The sequence below is a fragment of the Amphibalanus amphitrite genome, unplaced genomic scaffold, assembly GCF_019059575.1.
Source record: "Amphibalanus amphitrite isolate SeventyFive unplaced genomic scaffold, NRLGWU_Aamphi_draft 001526F_arrow, whole genome shotgun sequence".
Classification (NCBI taxonomy): domain Eukaryota; kingdom Metazoa; phylum Arthropoda; class Thecostraca; order Balanomorpha; family Balanidae; genus Amphibalanus; species Amphibalanus amphitrite.
In genome coordinates, this window is record NW_024883019.1 from 117,592 (window position 1) to 135,603 (window position 18,012).

The window sequence follows — 18,012 nt, forward strand, 5'->3', positions numbered from 1 at the left end:
CGAATAAATCGATTACTACGCAAATGCTACCGGAAAACTGTGAACACCAGCAAAAGGCCCAGCTTAAATTAGTGGTAATACCAATATATCAAGAATAATAATGCCTAATAATAATAATACTAATAATAATGATGATGATAATAATAATAATAATAATAATAATAATAATAATAATAATAATAATAATAATAATAATAATAATAATAATAATAATAATAATAATAATAATAATAATAATAACAATAATAATAATAATAATAATAATAATAATAATAATAAAAATAATAATAATAATAATAATAATAATAAATATAATAATAATAATAATAATAATAATAATAATAATAATAATAATAATAATAATAATAATAACAATAATAATAATAATAATAACAACAACAAAAAACAAGTACGGTAAGCAATTAAAAAAAAAATCAACACGAAGCAAAAAGAAACATGGGAATGCATCCAACGAGAAGTGTCGACAAAATGGCGGCACGAGACGCAGCAGCCGTCGAGCGACATCTGTCGTGTTGCGACGATCGATAGGACGCACTGATAGGGCACTACGTACCGGCTCTGCAGCACGGCTTCATATCAATGACGTCATCAAATAACAGCAGGATACAGTCGTGCATGGCGCTTCTTATCAGCAATGGTGCATCGTCTGAGGATGGCTCTCCTTAGAGCTGCCCTGTGTTGCACTTGTACACGACTTTGTTTCGTTTGCACGCTAGATGTATGTTCCTTCAATTAACACAAAATTTCCCATTAAATACTCATTATTTTGATTTTGTTTTGCATGCTTTCATAGCTGGGAACCAACACTGCATGATATGAAGATGACGTATGTTCTGTTTTAGAATATCCATTAGGTATGCGCCTAAACTTTAGCCCCTCTTTCTATTACTTTGTAATGCTAATGTAGCTGAATTCCATTACAATGTGGCCAAATCACATTTATAAGCGTACCATTACACTCCTGAGGCGGGTATTGGCGCGCTACACTCTCCAATATTATCATGTCAGTATGTGTGCGTTTGCAAGCGAGGCACCGCCGAATGCCGATAACTTGTCTCTGAATATGTGTCTGATACGACACGCCTCAGATGACAGCATGCCAATATCATTTCCCACAAGGTATACCGTATAGTCTTGACTCTTGAAAGTGCGGCGCATTGGCGCAGTGGATCCAGCGAGCCCAGCCGAAGGTAGGCTGCTAAAATTCGGAGTCACTGAGCCAATTGACCTTCTCATTCATCCACCAGGTCAATTGGTTCAGTGGCTTTCAAACTTAGCAGCCCTTCCACGGTCGGGCTTGATGGATCCACCGCACCGATGCGTGGTACTTTCGAGACTGATTGTACCGCGTACCGAGACAGCACACCCATGCTATCTGTGTATGCATGGAAACACAGAGTGTGAAAATTCAACACGGCTTCCGCGAACCCATCGGGACATTGTTATACCGATACATGAGCGCCGCCTGGGAACTTCATGTGGTGGCTGCGTTTTTATTGTAATGTTTTGACAACACAATGCGGCAGAATTGGAGGTAATTTTTAGCAGTCTATCCGTGCGTCACAATGGTGCAGCTTGTCTCGGAAAACGACTAATCCCTCGCGATTATTTTCCGCCGGAGCTTCTGATGGCATGTTGCCTCCAATTTGGGAGGCAACTGTGCAAAACAACACACATAAATAAAGGTAGATATAAAGACATCGCTGGAGTCCGGATTTCCGAAGAGGCCATTTTTTTTGGTGCTGGGTTTGGTTTTTAGTGCTGGGTGCTGGTTTTTGAGCCGGAACGGTTGCCGGAATAACGTGAGTGTAGACCGTGAGCTCGCTTTTGATAATTTATACAGTAGCAAGGTGAAAGGACGACCGGAGTCAGGTATATGAATATTGAATATGCAAGTGGATTTTAGACAGAAACAGACAGAGACAGAGACATAGACAGACCCAGAGACAGAGATATATAGAGAAACAGACAGACAGACAGACGGACAGGCAGACAGACAGACAGACATACATACATACGATGAGACGAGCTTCCTCAGACTTTTCGGAAAATGTTATTGAATTATCAGAGGCTGAGTATTTTCCCTCATCGCCCACGTGATCGATAGCATTTATCGTCTGAGACTCAGACACATTTATTTGCCCTTCAAGCTCCGCCTATCAGCTAATGCAAAGGCGCAGTGAACACTGCACCTTGCACAGTACACATTGCACAATGCACACTGAAAATGCCATTGGTATTGTCGAGCCTGTCAAAAAGACGACAAAATCTTAGCAAACGTTGACGTATATTGAGCAAGTTATGTAGCATTTGTCTTCTCATACTGAGCTTCTATTCATCACACTGTATCAGCCAGCCATTGCTTGCATACAGGCCGGGAGACTGCGACCCCCCCCCCCCCCCTCTACAGAGGAGAAGTGCTCGATTTGACAGATCACGTGACCCCGCTATAGGCACTCCGGGATGTGGGGGACGGGGAGGGGGCACTGGTGGGGGGGGGGGGGGGGCGCTAGAGGAGGAGGGGCAGGAAGTGTTGTCTGATATGACAGTGGAAAGTCAGCGCGGATGTCGCGGCTGCAGATGACCTAAAATAGAGAAAGAGAGAGAAAGAGAGAGAGAGAGAGAGAGGGGAGAGCAGGAGAGAGAGAGAGAGAGAGAGAGAGAGAGAGAGAGAGAGAGAGAGAGAGAGAGGTGGGGAGATAGAAAAGACGCTTTTGAAAATGTTTGTCAAAAGCAAAAAATAATGGCTTCAAAGTTTGTCATAAAGCGAAACAGTTAGCAAACATCGTAAGGGAGTTGAAAGATTAAAAAGTTAATCAAAATTGCACGTTGGAAATTTGATGTTATTTTTGTGCTCTTTCCAACACAAAAATGTGCTCTTTCTCTTTCCAACCGGTGCTGTTGATATTACCTAGCGATTAGCATATACGGTTAGGTGAGGCTGAGTAACAGGTCGGTCATTCTATCTGATTTAGAGCACCACTGCTGATATATCAGCGGCGCACTGCATTTAAAGTAACCCCACCGGTAAAGAAGCCACCATTCCAACAGAGTCAACTGAGAGGAGCATAAAAGATCTGCTCCGCTCCACACTGCTATTAGCTCAATTTCACAGCTCTGCCAATTAAAAGTATACGCCCACAAAAAGTTGAGAGATGAAAAGGTCAATGATTCGGTTCATTAGAAGGCCTTTTGCGCGGTCTCTTACCCCCGAGCACCGATAATTACGCGACCAGAATACACTCACCTGGGTAAAATGATACAAACTCCGAGAAAATGAGCCCGATGAACACGAACAACGGTAAGGCAATCTCTTATTGATCGACGAAAAACATCGGCGTTTCGAGAATATTGGGATCTGACTCAACGATTGCACGCTTAGTAACACGTATATTATTGAGATAGATGTAAAATTGAGCATACTAGGAAATTGGGACTTTTGTTATGCCTCGGTAGCGCGATTGCACATTACCAACGACTCCCTGGGGTCGACACGAAATTTGTTTGTAAATCGCAATTATCTTGTTAAGGCCTGGCTACACTATGCGTTTTCTTCTTGCGTTTTTTGCGTGTTTGCGTGTTTTGCGTGATATCGTTTTAGAAAAAAGAACGATATTACGTTTTTGTGATGTTTTTCACCTTAAATTTTAGTTACATAAGAGTTATATTAGCTTTTGTATATAACCAAAGTAAAAATTATATTGTTTATAACTTTTTTTCCTAGAACGATATTACGCAAAACACGCAAACCTGCAAAAACGCACGCAGAAAACGCATAGTGTAGCCAGGCCTTTATGTGTCTGGAGTATATTATAACTTTGATGATGACCATTCAGTGAAGACATCTACGAACGCTACCGAAATTGCCACTCACTTTTGATGACGGTTGTCTATTTGGAAGTAATGGGAGGCGTTTGTTGCCTTATTTTTTTTTGGTACGAAAGACAATAAAAGCCAGCTGTATGAAGTGAAAACCTCTCTCTTCTCTCTCTCTCTCTCTCTCTCTCTCCCTCTCTCTCTCTCTCTCTCTCTCTCTCTCTCTCTCTCTCTCTCTCTCTCTCTCTCTCTCTCTCTCTCTCTCTCTCTCTCTCTCTCTCTCTTTCTCTCCCTCCCTCCCTCCCTACCTATCTGTTTCTCTCTGGCATTTCCCTGGTTTTCGGCACCAGAACATGGCGGACTAAACATGGCGGTCGGTACGAGTATCCCCAGCGTCCCCAGCGGCGTAATCACCAGCCCACCATTGGTTTCCGTCTCTCGTCAATTCACATGTGTATTACTGCTACCATCCTATACAGGATATAGTCTGTGGTAAATGATTACACGGAGCCATCCCATCAATAAACAGGCAACACGGCATTAAAACAAACACGGGAAGGAAGACGTAAAGGAAGGAAATGTGACGGACCTCCTCTGGGCCGCGGTAGGGCTGCCAGACTGACTCAAGCTCAAAATGGCGCCTGTGATCCGTCTGGAAATCAGGTGCATTTTATCCACAATGGCATACTGTTTTGGTCTGTTCTGAGAGACCTTGCATACTTTCACGCCATCTTAGCTATCAGGAAGACAAGGCCGGTAAATTATTCACAATGATTGCTAATAATGGGACAATGGAAGAGCATCCAGTAGTGTGTCGGGTTATGTTCTGATATTGGTAGAACATGACTCGAGATGCAGGTGCTACTGAATATGGTAGAACTACACCATGTATACAAGTAAAGTAGGATGCAGAGGAAAATAAGAAGCGTGGGAGCGATTAACATATCAAATCCTGAATATCAGGTGAAAAGAACATAAAGAATACCTATTGAAGATGCAAGTATGCATTTCTTTTGTTTGAGCAATAACCACTCCTTATATTTTAATGATAATAGCGATTGTAATAATTAAAACATTTATGATGATATAGCTAATTCATAGACATAGACATAGAGAGAGACCATAGAATAGAGGCCGTAGTCACACCTTCCCAGGCCGAAACTTCGTGTTACGTAGCCATAAAAATATATTTATAGAATCATGCTTATTTTTAACTAGCCACCAAGAATGAACCAAAAATCAATATACAAGTCCACCTGACAGCCCATCAAACATCACAGCAAATCCGATTTACAGAGAGTGAAAAGATGCCAAGTTTTGCCCCCGCCTGTGCTGATCGCCATTGTGGCTAAATGTTTTCCTGTTCCTTATTACCGTGAAAATATCGTCTTTAATCTGACAAAGAACGCCAATTGGTTTCAGAGCGATACGACTGTGAATCGCTTTACAACCACGTGTGGAGTTTCCTGTGTAAATGAAGGTGTTTCTAGTTTACACCGCCAATTAAAATTCTACTGTGCAACATCGCTGGTGATTTGCTGGCGAAAAGGGAGTTATAATTGTCACACCAACCCAAGTTTTCCGTACTGACTTCAGCCATTATCGCCTAGCAGTCTGTCGGTCTAGTCTGGACAGTCTGTCGGTCCGAATGTGGCAGTATGTCGGTAAGAGTCTAACAGTCTGTCGGTCTAGTCTGACACTTGACAGTCTGTCAGTCAGAGTCTGGCAGTCTGTCGGTCCGATATATGGCAGTCTGTCGGTCCGAGTATGGTGGTCTGTCGGTCCGAGTGTGGCAGTCTGTCGGTCTAGTCTGACACTTGACAGTCTGTCAGTCAGAGTCTGGCAGTCTGTCGGTCCGATATATGGCAGTCTGTCTGTCCGAATATGCCAGTCTATTGGTCCGAGTCTGGCAGTCTGTCGGTCTAGTCTGACAGTCTGTCGGTCCGAGTATGACAGTCTGTCGGTCCTAGTCTGACAGTCTGTCGCTCCTAGTCTGACAGGCCGTCGGTCCTAGTCTGACAGTCTGTTGGTCCGAGTTTGGCAGTATGTCGGTAAGAGTCTAACAGTCTGTCGGTCTAGTTTGACACTTGACAGCTTGTTAGTTAGAGTATGGCAGTCTGTTGGTCGGAGTCTGGCAGTCTCTCGGTCTGACCGCTCCGAGAACAGGCAGCAGACAGACGACAGAATAATGTAATCACAGTATCCAAACTACCAGTCATTGACACCAGGGTAAATAATATTTTAGGCCAATTGGCTACGATGGTACAGCCAAAGATGAACAGTAGGCACTAGGCATCCATCCTTCAGAAACATGCTGGTTGCCGGGTAGTGTGCTACGAACCATGAAAACACAACTGAAACACAACAGGGGAAACACGACTGGGGTAACATGAGCGGGAAACATGAGCATTGAGCGGGGAACGTGTGACGCCAGGGAAACCATCCCACAGTTCCATGGTCAAGGTCAGTGTCATACGAAGTGAAAAAAGAAATTTAACGTGGTATATTGGTGGAAAAACATTTCAATGAAGCAGTTGCAACGCGGGTGAGTGATTAAAAAAGTCTCTCAAAAGCATCGCGCTAGAAATTATCGCCGTCGCTCCCTGGTTTGACAACCCTTGGCTTTTGAGGGTTGGCCGGCTGGCTGACCCGTGAAATTGTGAAAACGGCACAGGTCGGCCAGGCTGACAGCCCCCTAAAGCCAGAGGCGCTGAAACCAGGGAGAGATAGCGATACTTTCGAGACGCTATACTTTCAAGAGATACAATACATATTGAAGATGTCAATACTCAACAGGATACTAACTTTAAGGTTTACAAATGTCGGATAATTAACCGATACCAACTTCGTAATATCGGTTACGAAATTAGTAACTGCTATTGCAGCCCCAGTGTTGTTGGTATTATGTTGGCTTTATGAAACCTCAGTGATGTATGTATTAGATGCTCTGAACTTCGTCAAAAGTTGGAAATAAAAAGTTGGTAAAAAGCTGGTAACTATATGCATTTCCAAAGTTGGTTCGATTTCAGTTTTTTTTTTTGGGGGGGGGGGGGGTTAGGCCCTTTCGGTCCAAATAGACCATTTCAGAGCCGGAAGGATGATAGGAATTAGGGGGAGACATTGGTCTGGGCAGGCACCCTAGTGAGTCACCGGGGCTGAGCCCATCCCGAAGGACAGGCCGGCCAGCCCCAAGGTACTCACTGCACCCGGCTACGGGGTGCGCTCCCTCGGGAGCAGCGGTGCCGCTCCAAGGGAGCAGCCCGCATGAGATAAAGTTGCCTGTCCAGCCCGGAGGGGGGTTGCGGCGTGGAGGAGAAGGATTTCCGTATCCTGAGGATAGAAGCATGGAACGGTGAATTTCAGTATTATAGTCCATTTTTGGTTGGTAGCTGGTTGGTAATGGATTTTCCAAATATCTCTACTTGGCGTCACTAGACTTAAACGTATATTTATACGCATTATCATCATTGGCGATACCTAAATTTACTAGTTTTTTATAGAGTTGCGTTAATTTATACAAACTCGGTGTTGGGAGCTGAAAAAAACGTTAAAAAATGCGGTAAAAGTTTTAGGGACAATTCACTTCATCCATATGGCGATTGAAATACAGATACACCCGATCTGGTTACCCATTACACGGAATTGTGACCGCTTATAGCATTTTCCGGTCGGATCAGTCGACGGATATCACTGCTGAACTGTAAATGACACCTAATATCTGCAACTACTATATTATTATTCCAATGGTATCAGGCTCCGATGACGCGGCCTACCCTTCAAAATGAAATTAAAGCCACGCTCTGTCATCAATGCTAGAAAATAATGGATTTAATTGCGATCTTTTTTACAGCAACAGCGGGCTTTGACCAGATATCATTTCGTCACCATTTTTTGTGTGCAATTACTTACTGCCAGATTTACATTCTACTCATTAGTTCAATGCCTTAGGATAATCGTGAGCAGAACCCTCAAAATTGCAAGGCTAAAGATACATAACAGCAGCATGAACATCATCAGCTGAGTTAGTCGCTAAATTAGTCGAACGCAAAATGCCCCAAGAGTTCCAAAAAGTTATCAATAGGCAGGTCGCATTCAATAAGGTATCGTTACTATGCAGATCAAACAACAACACATTGACTGAACCGTGAAGACATTCGTTTTCGAGAATACTCGACGCTGACAGGAGCAAATCTCTAAATTCCTCAGTCATGAAAGCTTTTTAGCCTTCGCTCAATCAGCTGCGCCTTGGAATTTAAAACAAAGTTTATCTAACGGTGCTTGTTTACTGATATGTTTTCTAACCAAGCAAAATAGGAAACAGCAAAGCAAACAATTTTCAACATCGCGGAGGAGACAAGTTCCCCGAAGGCTCCTTATCTAATAAGCATTTGTAAAACCGCCAAATTTGTCCTAGCTCCGGCTAGCAAAAGCCACCCATTCATTTGTCCTACGACCAAATAGCAGCCACTGATCATTAGTCCTAGCAGCGAAGTTGCGAACACCTACTCCTTGCAGGAGACTCCATCGCTTTGATACCGGATAACAATATAGCCTAGCAGTGTATAAGCCGTTTTCACGACGGTCATCTGGTACACATTTGGTGCACATTTGGTGCAGATTAGGTGCAGATTTGGTCAAATTACGTGCACTCGCCGGATAGCCCGTCGTGAAAACGGCTATAGATAAGATAGACATAACATAAACCGGGCGTCCCACCTGACATGGAAAAATACCGAGACTTGATATTCCATGGGTCATGTCATTTGTACTCAGGATGGCAATATTTCCGGGTGGTAATTGCGTTAGGAACTCTCTGAAAAGGAGCTGGAGTGCTTTGAGTGTAATTCAATTCTCAAGAAGTATCCGCACTGCATGTCAAACTGAGTTGATCTAAAGACAACCATCGCGGTGGTAAGTAGGATAGACAGAGGTAATAGGCGAACCCACACAGGCTAATGGACTGTGTAAGAATATGATATTTATGTTTATCGGTTGTTCAATGCCACTGAAAATACCACGAAATAAAGATGCATTTTTAAGTATCATTTGTTTGTCCCAGCAACTCACTGTTGTTGCAAAATTATCCACCACAATATTACAGGGCATTACTATCGATACTCGACAGCGATAGTAAATACCACTGAGATCGTCATTTCTATGCCATGAATGAGCCAATCAAACAAAAACTAGAACCACACTGTCTTTTTTACATATATACCGGGTGGCCCAAAAAAAAACGTTCCGAACTTTGGAGGCCTATATCTCAAATTCGAGTGCAAATAACGAGCCAAAATTTTCATCAAGTTTGCGTCACTTCTTTGCGCATTGGTATGCCAAATTATAACACTGTACCATCATTTTTAAGCCAGCAATCTTATATTGAATCAAGTAAGACGTTTTTGCTTTTTTTGCCGTTGTTAAACGGAAGTAATGATTGGCTTAGACGTACCAGTTTAGAAAAAATTGAACGGCTTGAATGATACCAGCACGTGTGTTGCTATTTTATATCTTTTTGTCACACTTATGTGCCAAATATTCAAATACTAAGCCAAAGTTGTGTTAATGGATGCCATTCGTTTCAACACAAGTCCTGTTTCGAGGCGAAGGAGTGGCACGGTGCATGGGCTACTGCTGATTGCCCTCCCTTCAAGAAGATCAAATAGTAAATCGACCGAATAAGGAAAAAAGCTAGAGGGAATGTGTCACCCTGAGGCCTGAACCACCAATGAGACTAGTTGCCAGTAGCAGTCATGGCTGTAGGCCGTGGTGCCGAGATGGAAGTGGCCCGTTCACTCACATTTTTGGTAAACATCAGAGCAAAAAAGTGATTTTTACATGGCATGCTAGAAACAAGAACCGTTTAAAAAGTAATTGACCGAATAACATAAAAAGCATACCATTTACTGAAAATATATGTCGCATTGACTATTGGAAGTTTCAATGTTGTATCTTTATCACTTTCTGAGAAATATTAATTTAAACTTGGGAACGTTTTTTCTGGGCCACCCGGTATTCATTTCCATCACAACCGACCAGCTTGCTTCCCTTTTTTACAATATCCCACAATATTCAGGAAAGTATAAGTTTTCAACATTTGTTTTCACTTTTCTATAGAATGAAAGTAAAACCTAACTTTAAAAAATAAAAATATGAGGGGCACAATCGGCCAAATTGATCGGTTATGCATCATATATCAGTGAGCCGTGCCCGTATTTATGCTGCTACCAACCTGTCCGTGCGCGGCTAATCCTTCCTTATACATCCCCAAATCCTTCCTTATACATCCCCAAATGCTTCCTTAAAAATCACCAAATCCTTCCTTAAAAATCTCCAACCTCAAAACATTCCGAGTATAGCACCCGGACCTATAGCTGGTGACGTCACTGGGCCATTAAACTCAGACCAGTGACGTCACAGGTCCATTTAGCAGCCTCGACACGTGGTGACGCGGAAGTGTGGCTTTACAATGCGCCTTTTTTCTATTACCGCCCATAGCTAGCTGGCAACAATACACCACGCCCTTCAATGGGGTCTAACCACTGACAACGCTGTATTAGACACCAGAAGCCGATTTTATAAAAGGGCGTAACTTACGACTGACGTAGTTTTTCACGCATTCGATTGCATTCTACGCCCAAACGGTTTCATAAAACAATCGCGGACGTAGGTAATCATATGCATATTGTCATTGTATAATGCATATGCATTATGGATAGTGTATTTAACTATTATTCAAGTAGTGGCTGTAGTTAAGTACAATCCAAAACAAACAAAAGTAAGCAAGTGTCGCACATCATGCCCTCGGACCAACTAACCACTTCTGGAGGGTACAATTCCGTAGGGCGTAGAATAACCCTTTGACGTCAAATACGAACTACGCTTTATGAAATCGGCCGCCGACTAGAGGCGTGACCGTGGTTTGTTGACCGTGGTTTGTGGACAGTGGTTTGTTGACAGTTGATATCACACCAGCCAACAGTGTCCACATCACCGCTGCACTATTAGTGGATTGAACACGACGCAGCGGGGTATCCCAGCTGGGTCATCGTGTTCAGAATGTGTTGATCCTGCTAGTGGGTAGATCCACCAAACCAATGACGTGCGCCGTTTGAGCCGTCCGTTTATCCAGTGGCGACGTTGGAATGAAATCCGTCTCGGTAGGGGCTGGCTGAAAAAAACAGCCAGCAATACTTTCATACTCTACTGCTCCTGAATATCTAGTGATAGAGGCCTTACATTTTATATTTTCCATTACCGCCCATAGATAGCTGGAAACAATACATATATAGTGGTTTATTATATCGAAATACGCCTTGGCGTGCGAAAGCGATGCGATTTGCGAATGGAAATGTTTAAATTACGATACAAAATGCTTACGCTGGGTATTTGTGATGTCTGTGGTAAGACCACATAGAAAGGCGCGGTGTAATTACATGACAGTTGTTTCTGAAGAATTTCAATCTTAAAATGGATCTTTTCCAGAACGAACACACAACTTTGTGGTGAAGGTCAATTTTAAGTTGTTGTTTTTTTTTTCCAATTTCACCCAGTATCTATAATTCAATGACTGATAATACTCATTAGTATCGTCATAGCTGAGCAAGGAGAATCCGCATGGCAAGGTAACAGTTTCACTAAGGCTATGTCTAATACAGCATATGCTTACTGCCATCCACCGAGCGCGATATACCGCATCACTGGCGTCTTACGCCACTGAATGACGTCACTGGGACAGACACCAGTGGTTTATGACGTCACTGGGTACTCAGCGGGCGAGTGATGCCATTCAGAAACACACACGAGATGCTGCCAATATCAAACGATGCATCACTCGGTGAAGTTGAGTTGTAGCCAAGGTGTGGTTACGTCTTCTTTTTCCTGTATGAAATATGATGTAGCTCTGTTTCCTTTAGCGATGTCGCCTATCACTCACCGCGGCGCCATTGCCGTCTGATATGAAAAAATCAGTGCTATTTGTGCTAGCGTGGAACTAGAAATCGCTTCATCGTATCCTAGATCATAGATCATATCGTAACCCAAATGGTCAGTGTACGATATATGAGATCGATCGCAATCTTAACTTGCATGGATGATTATAATCGCAAATTGTATGGCTAGTAACGGAATGCAGCTTTATGTCGGCCACCGGACGTCAAAAAAGCTGGGAATGTTCGATCAAATAACAGGTAATGCACTGGTATCGCACCAAATGTCTCAAATGATGAGACATTCGAGTCATCACTCATTGGAAAACATCAACAGAGTTCATTTGAAAGGACTCTCACACCAACGTCAATCATAAAAGCTAGAACCAGGGCTGCGGAGTCGGAGTCGGAGTCGGAGTTGGAGTCGGAGTCAGAATCGATTTTTAAGCCGGAGTCGGAGTCGAAGTCACCCTAAAATCCATCGACTCCGCAGCCCTGGCTAGAACTAATAGAATCTTCAATTTGGGACTTAAAAACAAAAGCCGAGACCATGAACCAAAGTCATAAGCAAGGAGCTGAAAGCAGGGCTATTAGCCGAAGCCAGCAGTCAGTGTTAGGGAAAAGGTAAGAGTGAAAATAGAAATCGCATCTAAAAGCCGAAACCCTGGATCAGAGTTAGCAGTGCGAGTCCTGGATCAGAGTTAGCAGTCCGAACCCTGGATCAGAGTTAGCAGTGCGAGTCCTGGACCAGAGTTAGCAGTGCGAGTCCTGGATCAGAGTTAGCAGTCCGAACCCTGGATCAGAGTTAGCAGTGCGAGTCCTGGACCAGAGTTACAACTCCAAGCCATTGACAATGGACCGGTAGACATGACTGCATACATGATGGAACCATATACTTCTGAATACCAAGACCTATGGTATTGATGGAACCATAGACTTCTGAATACCAAGACATATGGTTTATGATGTCTATGATGGTATGCAGATGTCTATAATGGAGTAAACTAAACAAGTGAACAACAGCCGTTAACCCTCGCCGGCACAGGCCATTTTGAGTCCTTCGACGGCACAGGGGGGGGGGGGGGTACAACCCCCTCCTCGCGTTTGGCCCCTGATCGAGCTAGAGCTTTGCGGAAAAAACGAGCGTGTTGCCCGTCACAAGAGGAAGCCGATGATACCCAATTTTAAGGTCCTAGGTCATCGGGTGACCTTCCAGGTCAGGTCAATGACCCTAAAACCGGGAAAATCGGGACCTGTTAGAAAGTCGTAAAGTGTGGCTGCTATGTGGTTTTCCGGAGTGCTGATCACGAATATCGTGTTAGTTTTGATCTTTAAGGTTTGGTCTTAGTGTTAGTGTTCGTGTTAGTTTTGATCTTAGTTTTGATCTAGTTTTGATTCTTTAAGCATTTAGACCAGGTCGGGTCAGGTCAGGTCAACCGGTAGGGGTTGTGACGGGTATTCGTAATACGTGTCAACCGCCTCGGACAGCTTCGTAACATGTTACGAAGGCACCAAAACTACTTCGTAAATGTTCAAATGGTTGCTAAATTCGAATTCAGCTCCAAAAACTAGCCTAGAAACATGTAAAACTCGAAAAAGTGAACCGAGGTCACCCGAGGTCACCAAAGGTCAATGACCTGACCTGACCTTCAGGTGACTTTGACACCCACCCTAATGCATGGGAGCAACATCAAATCACATGTTTGAACGTTTGAAACCACGAAAAGCTTGCAAACGCGCGGTTAATGCGAGCCGACATGCGCCGAACCGCGATTTCGGCCAAACATGGTCACATAAAAGAGGTCACGGGTCAAAGGTCATTGGGGTCAGGGTCATGAAATTTTCAGGGTAGGTGTAAAATTGATCAATGCGAGGGTACTGAAAGTTTCGTCGCGATCGGCCGCTTTTTACGCGAGCTATTTGCGAAAAACCTTAGGGGGGGTTGCATCAACCCCCCCGTGCCGGCGAGGGTTAACCGACTGATTAGATACCGGCGCATTGAACCACGTGGAATGATCGAAAACAACGATCGCGGCGCTACCGTGGCCGGCATCGAAACCGTCATTGGTAATGCTATTGACAAGTACCGAGGCTATATGAGTGCAGGTAAATTTATATAAGAAACGGCTTTTTCTATTCGCTCGGCATTGTAATCTGTCTGTGACACGCATTTCATCTGCTCTTGTCAATGCCATCGACAATATCATTGACAATTTAGATGTCATTGCTAATGGTCATTGATAATGTCATTGCTAGTGCTGACTAGCAAATGTCATTTGATAATAACCATTAACAATGTCATCTCAGGTACAACAAACATTACAAGCAGCAGTGCCGTAATACACAAGTAGAAGTAGTTAGAGATGCATAGTTTATACCGAGCAGAGAAAGCAGTTTATACTTTTCGTCAGACTTTTTTATATACCACTCATGAAAAGGACGCTACAAGTTACGCACAAAAGTAAAACATTTTATGTTTTATTTTTATAGGTTTCTTCATGTGTGTTGAGAGCAATCAATACACGCATATTGTGAATAAGCAATTTCATGTAACGCGAATATGAACAGTATCCGCAATACTACTTGCTCATCAAATGCACTTACCAAATATATCTAGGTTTATTCATGTAGGTATGTGTGTTTGTCTGTGTTTGTATTGTTTTTAATTCCACAACGGGTGTGCGAAAAGCCAACATACCAAAAGGGATCGCTCATACCGTGCCGCGAATGGCCCGCTCACCACACTGCCACCCTCGGTCACTGGGCCGGGTCGCGTTGTTTATGGTCGGCGGGCCCCAGCCGGGCAGCAGTGATACAGTTTGATAGTGGCCCGGAATTCCCAGAGACTCTGACCAAATCAGGGGCACCCGTCCGACCGGAGTGGGGGGAGGGGGGGGAGGACTGCACGAACGGGGTTTTCCGGGCATCGCGGTATGCAAGGTGACCTTAGCAGTGGCATAATGTGGGCATAGCGGGCCAGCGCTGGTTGGGAGGTAAAGTTATTAGATGACCATAGCAGCGGCATAATGTAAGCATAGCGGGCCAGCGCTGGTGGGGAGGTAAAGTTAGGTGACCTTAGTAGCGGCGTAATGTGGGTATATTGGGTCAGCATTGGTTGGGAGGTAAAGTTAGGTGACCTTAGTAGCGGCGTAATGTGGGCATAGCGGGCCAACGTTGGTGGGCAGCTTTATAACGTTAGCTGACCTTAGCAGCAGCATAATGTGGGCATATTGGGCCAGCGTTGGTAGGAAGCTTTATAACGTTAGGTGACCGTAGCAGCGGCGTAATGTGGGTATATTGGGTCAGCGTTGATGGGCAGCTTTATAACTTGTGGGCGTCGCAGACGGTATAATGGGGACAGACGGCATACTGGGGAAGGGGGGTATATGGGGCCAGTATTGGTGGGAAGCCTTATAACATGGAGGCGTTATAGACGGCGTAGTGTGAGCATATGAACAAATATTGGTGGGCAGGTGTATAACACGGGGAGGGGCGGTGCTGGTGGTTGGGTATTAGAGTAGCTCTTTACACAATGGAATACTGGACATCTAATTGATCCGGTTCATCCCTTTAATACCTCCTAAACTTATGTAATTGTTAGCTAATAGGGTTAAAACCTTTCGAATAGAATATTGATCGTTTTGCTACTTTGCTTTCAAATTTAATTAGGTGTCACCTAATGTTCCATCGTGAAATATCCTTTTGGGACGGTACATGGATGGTACAATAAGGGTGCATCGGGCCAAGCATTGGTGAAACATTAAGGTCACTTGTTTGAATGTGCATTGTGCAAGGTGTGATATAGTTATAAAATATTTAAACCAAAAGTCCCGTATTTTTTGACGCGGACTACCTGCATAATGCACATTTAAACCCGAGCATAAGTTTCACAAACCAGGCCGAAGTGTCCCGATAAGTCGTGTCTTTGCGGCTGGGAGGCTCAGGAAGCTGTTGATAGAGTCAGGGGGGAGGGGGGACTCATGGGCAAGCCATGTGGCACCGTCCGACTGCGCAATAGAGAGCGGTCCTCTCTCCGGCGCTGACCTCACACGGTCATCATCATCATCATGTATTGAAAAGGTCAATTTTAACGTTTTGATTTTTATATAAGTGCATACCCCCATCAAAATTTTTAAGGCGCTTACGCAGCGCTTTAAAAAAGCACTTTTTTAAAAAGGCCCGAAGAAGTCTTTGATAGACGAAACCGGTTCGCTTATTTATATCTAATTGTTTCTTGAATACATTCGTAGGCTACTGGCTCTTTTCTACATACCTGTCACCAATATATCTACATGCTCAAGATATCTCCTGTAGCTGTTGATGATTTGAACAGCGCTTGTATCGACGTAGCTTCTTCAGCGAGCTGTCATCCCGCAATGGTCTTATCGCTGCAGATCAAGTATGGCCGACACATTAGCAATGGCACACTAACTATAGGTGGCAGCACTATCATTCACGCCTATTATAGGTGGCGCCACCATAGTCTTCACCATAGCTACGGTTAGTCAATAGCCGTGTTTGCTTCCTGTTCACAGGTCTCTGCGGGCCGTAGGGGTCGTGCCGTGTACTCAGACCCCTGTGGTGAGCGGCAATACCGGGACTCGCTGCACGAGCCGTGGTAAATTCCTTTGCATGTCGGTGATTTAAAGTCGGGCCACTTTGTTGCATTTACCGCGCTGCATTAAGTCAGCGAGGTTTTCCGGGTGGGTCCTGGTCGTCATCAGCTTCACATCGTGACTCTGTGGCACGGCACAGCCCACATCGCGGCACAGTGGAGCCCGCGGAGCACCAAATGTCCTAAACCCGCACGGCACATATGATCGACGCAGCAGAGCGGGATGTCTTGTATACAAATACCTACATAAAACAATGCAATAAATGCGAATAGTTCCGTCCATCTCCGAGAAAATGTATGTACTATCGCTCTAAACATTCTTCATGGACGCACTTAATGAAATACAGAACAATATAAATGAAAACACAACAACCAGCTAAGAACACTCGTCCTGCTATGAACAGTGAACACCCAAAACATAGGTAAACTTATTATGTAAAGTGTAGTGACTGATAAGCTAGACCAAAACCACTTTGACACTCAACACAAAGACTCGCACCAAACACTTGAACGAAACTACTAACAAATATACCTTACAATCAAGACGTTAAAACTCAAACCCCGCAAGCACAAACAATAATAGAAACCTTATCAACTACTGAGACCTACTGAAACTCAACACCCCAAACCCCATCATAAACTCTCACTCAAACTCCACTCACTCCCCACACTCTCTCACTCCCATCTCGGGGAACTTACCCGTTGTGCGGCGACGCCTGAGTCTGGTGTAACATCCCGGACGCCTGACTTTGGTGTAACATCCCGTAACCGTCCGGAACATAGTTGAATCCGGACGCCGGAATCGAGCCCGGAATCACGCCGGAGTGCATCAGAGGATTCATAGCGAGTCCTCACAGATGCTTCGGTGGGTTTCCTCTCGAGTCCTCCAAAAAGAGTCCTCCGGAAGGAGTGTTACGTAGTCCTCAGAGCTTTCTGGAGAGTCCTGAGACTCCTCCGAGCAGTGCTGATAATCCTGCAGACAATGTCCTCAAAACACCCCGGGAAGTGTCCTCAGCGTCCTCAGAGATCTCCCGGACCGAGTCTTCCTGTCTCTCCGGGCAGAGTCACGTCCTCAGCGCGGCCGACTGCGTCCAACACTGCGCCCCCTCCAAAGGCGGGCGGGCGAGACTCCGCCGACGCCGGCCGCACACGGTCTCTGACCGCCCGCGATACGGCCTCCGTCCAACTCCGTCGGACGCCGGCACAGGTGGCGCTAGTGTCGCGCGTCGAATAAAAAAAGTCCCGGGAAAGCCGTCGGCCGGTCTTCTGCGCTCGGCCGGTAAATAAGGAGCGGTGAGTCAGACCATCCGTGCTGGGCGGTGATTGTGAGGTAAAAATGATTAAAACCAGATCATTGTCTCGATGGAGGTGTCGTTTGTCAAAGAAAGACTCGCGACTAGCCTATCAATATGGGATCCGTCAAAAGCAGCACTGATTGTAAAGATATTAAGTTATTGACGACGTTGAATATAAAAATCGATCTCATCCGGTTTGCCGTGAATTGTATCGCGCTACCAATTTTGGAAGAGTTTTGGTCAATATCACATGAATGATGTATCGTTCTGACTAAATATGTGAGGTAGAGGGAAGGAGGCTTCCCCAATTGAGCCCATCCCTTACAGCCAGGAGTGTAGA

At 44.5% G+C, this 18,012-nt stretch overlaps 1 protein-coding gene across 1 annotated transcript in view; it reads right to left on the reverse strand.

Annotated features, from left to right (window-relative positions):
• LOC122373633 (transcription factor p65-like) overlaps positions 1-17,535 on the reverse strand; it is a gene marked incomplete at its 3' end in the record, with an annotated part of 133,500 nt that extends 115,965 nt beyond the window's left edge. The window contains exon 1 of the mRNA XM_043351908.1: positions 17,077-17,535. Within this exon, the coding sequence (XP_043207843.1) occupies positions 17,077-17,219 (143 nt within the window). The remainder of the gene's footprint in view (positions 1-17,076) is intronic.
• Between the last annotated feature and the right edge of the window lie 477 nt (positions 17,536-18,012).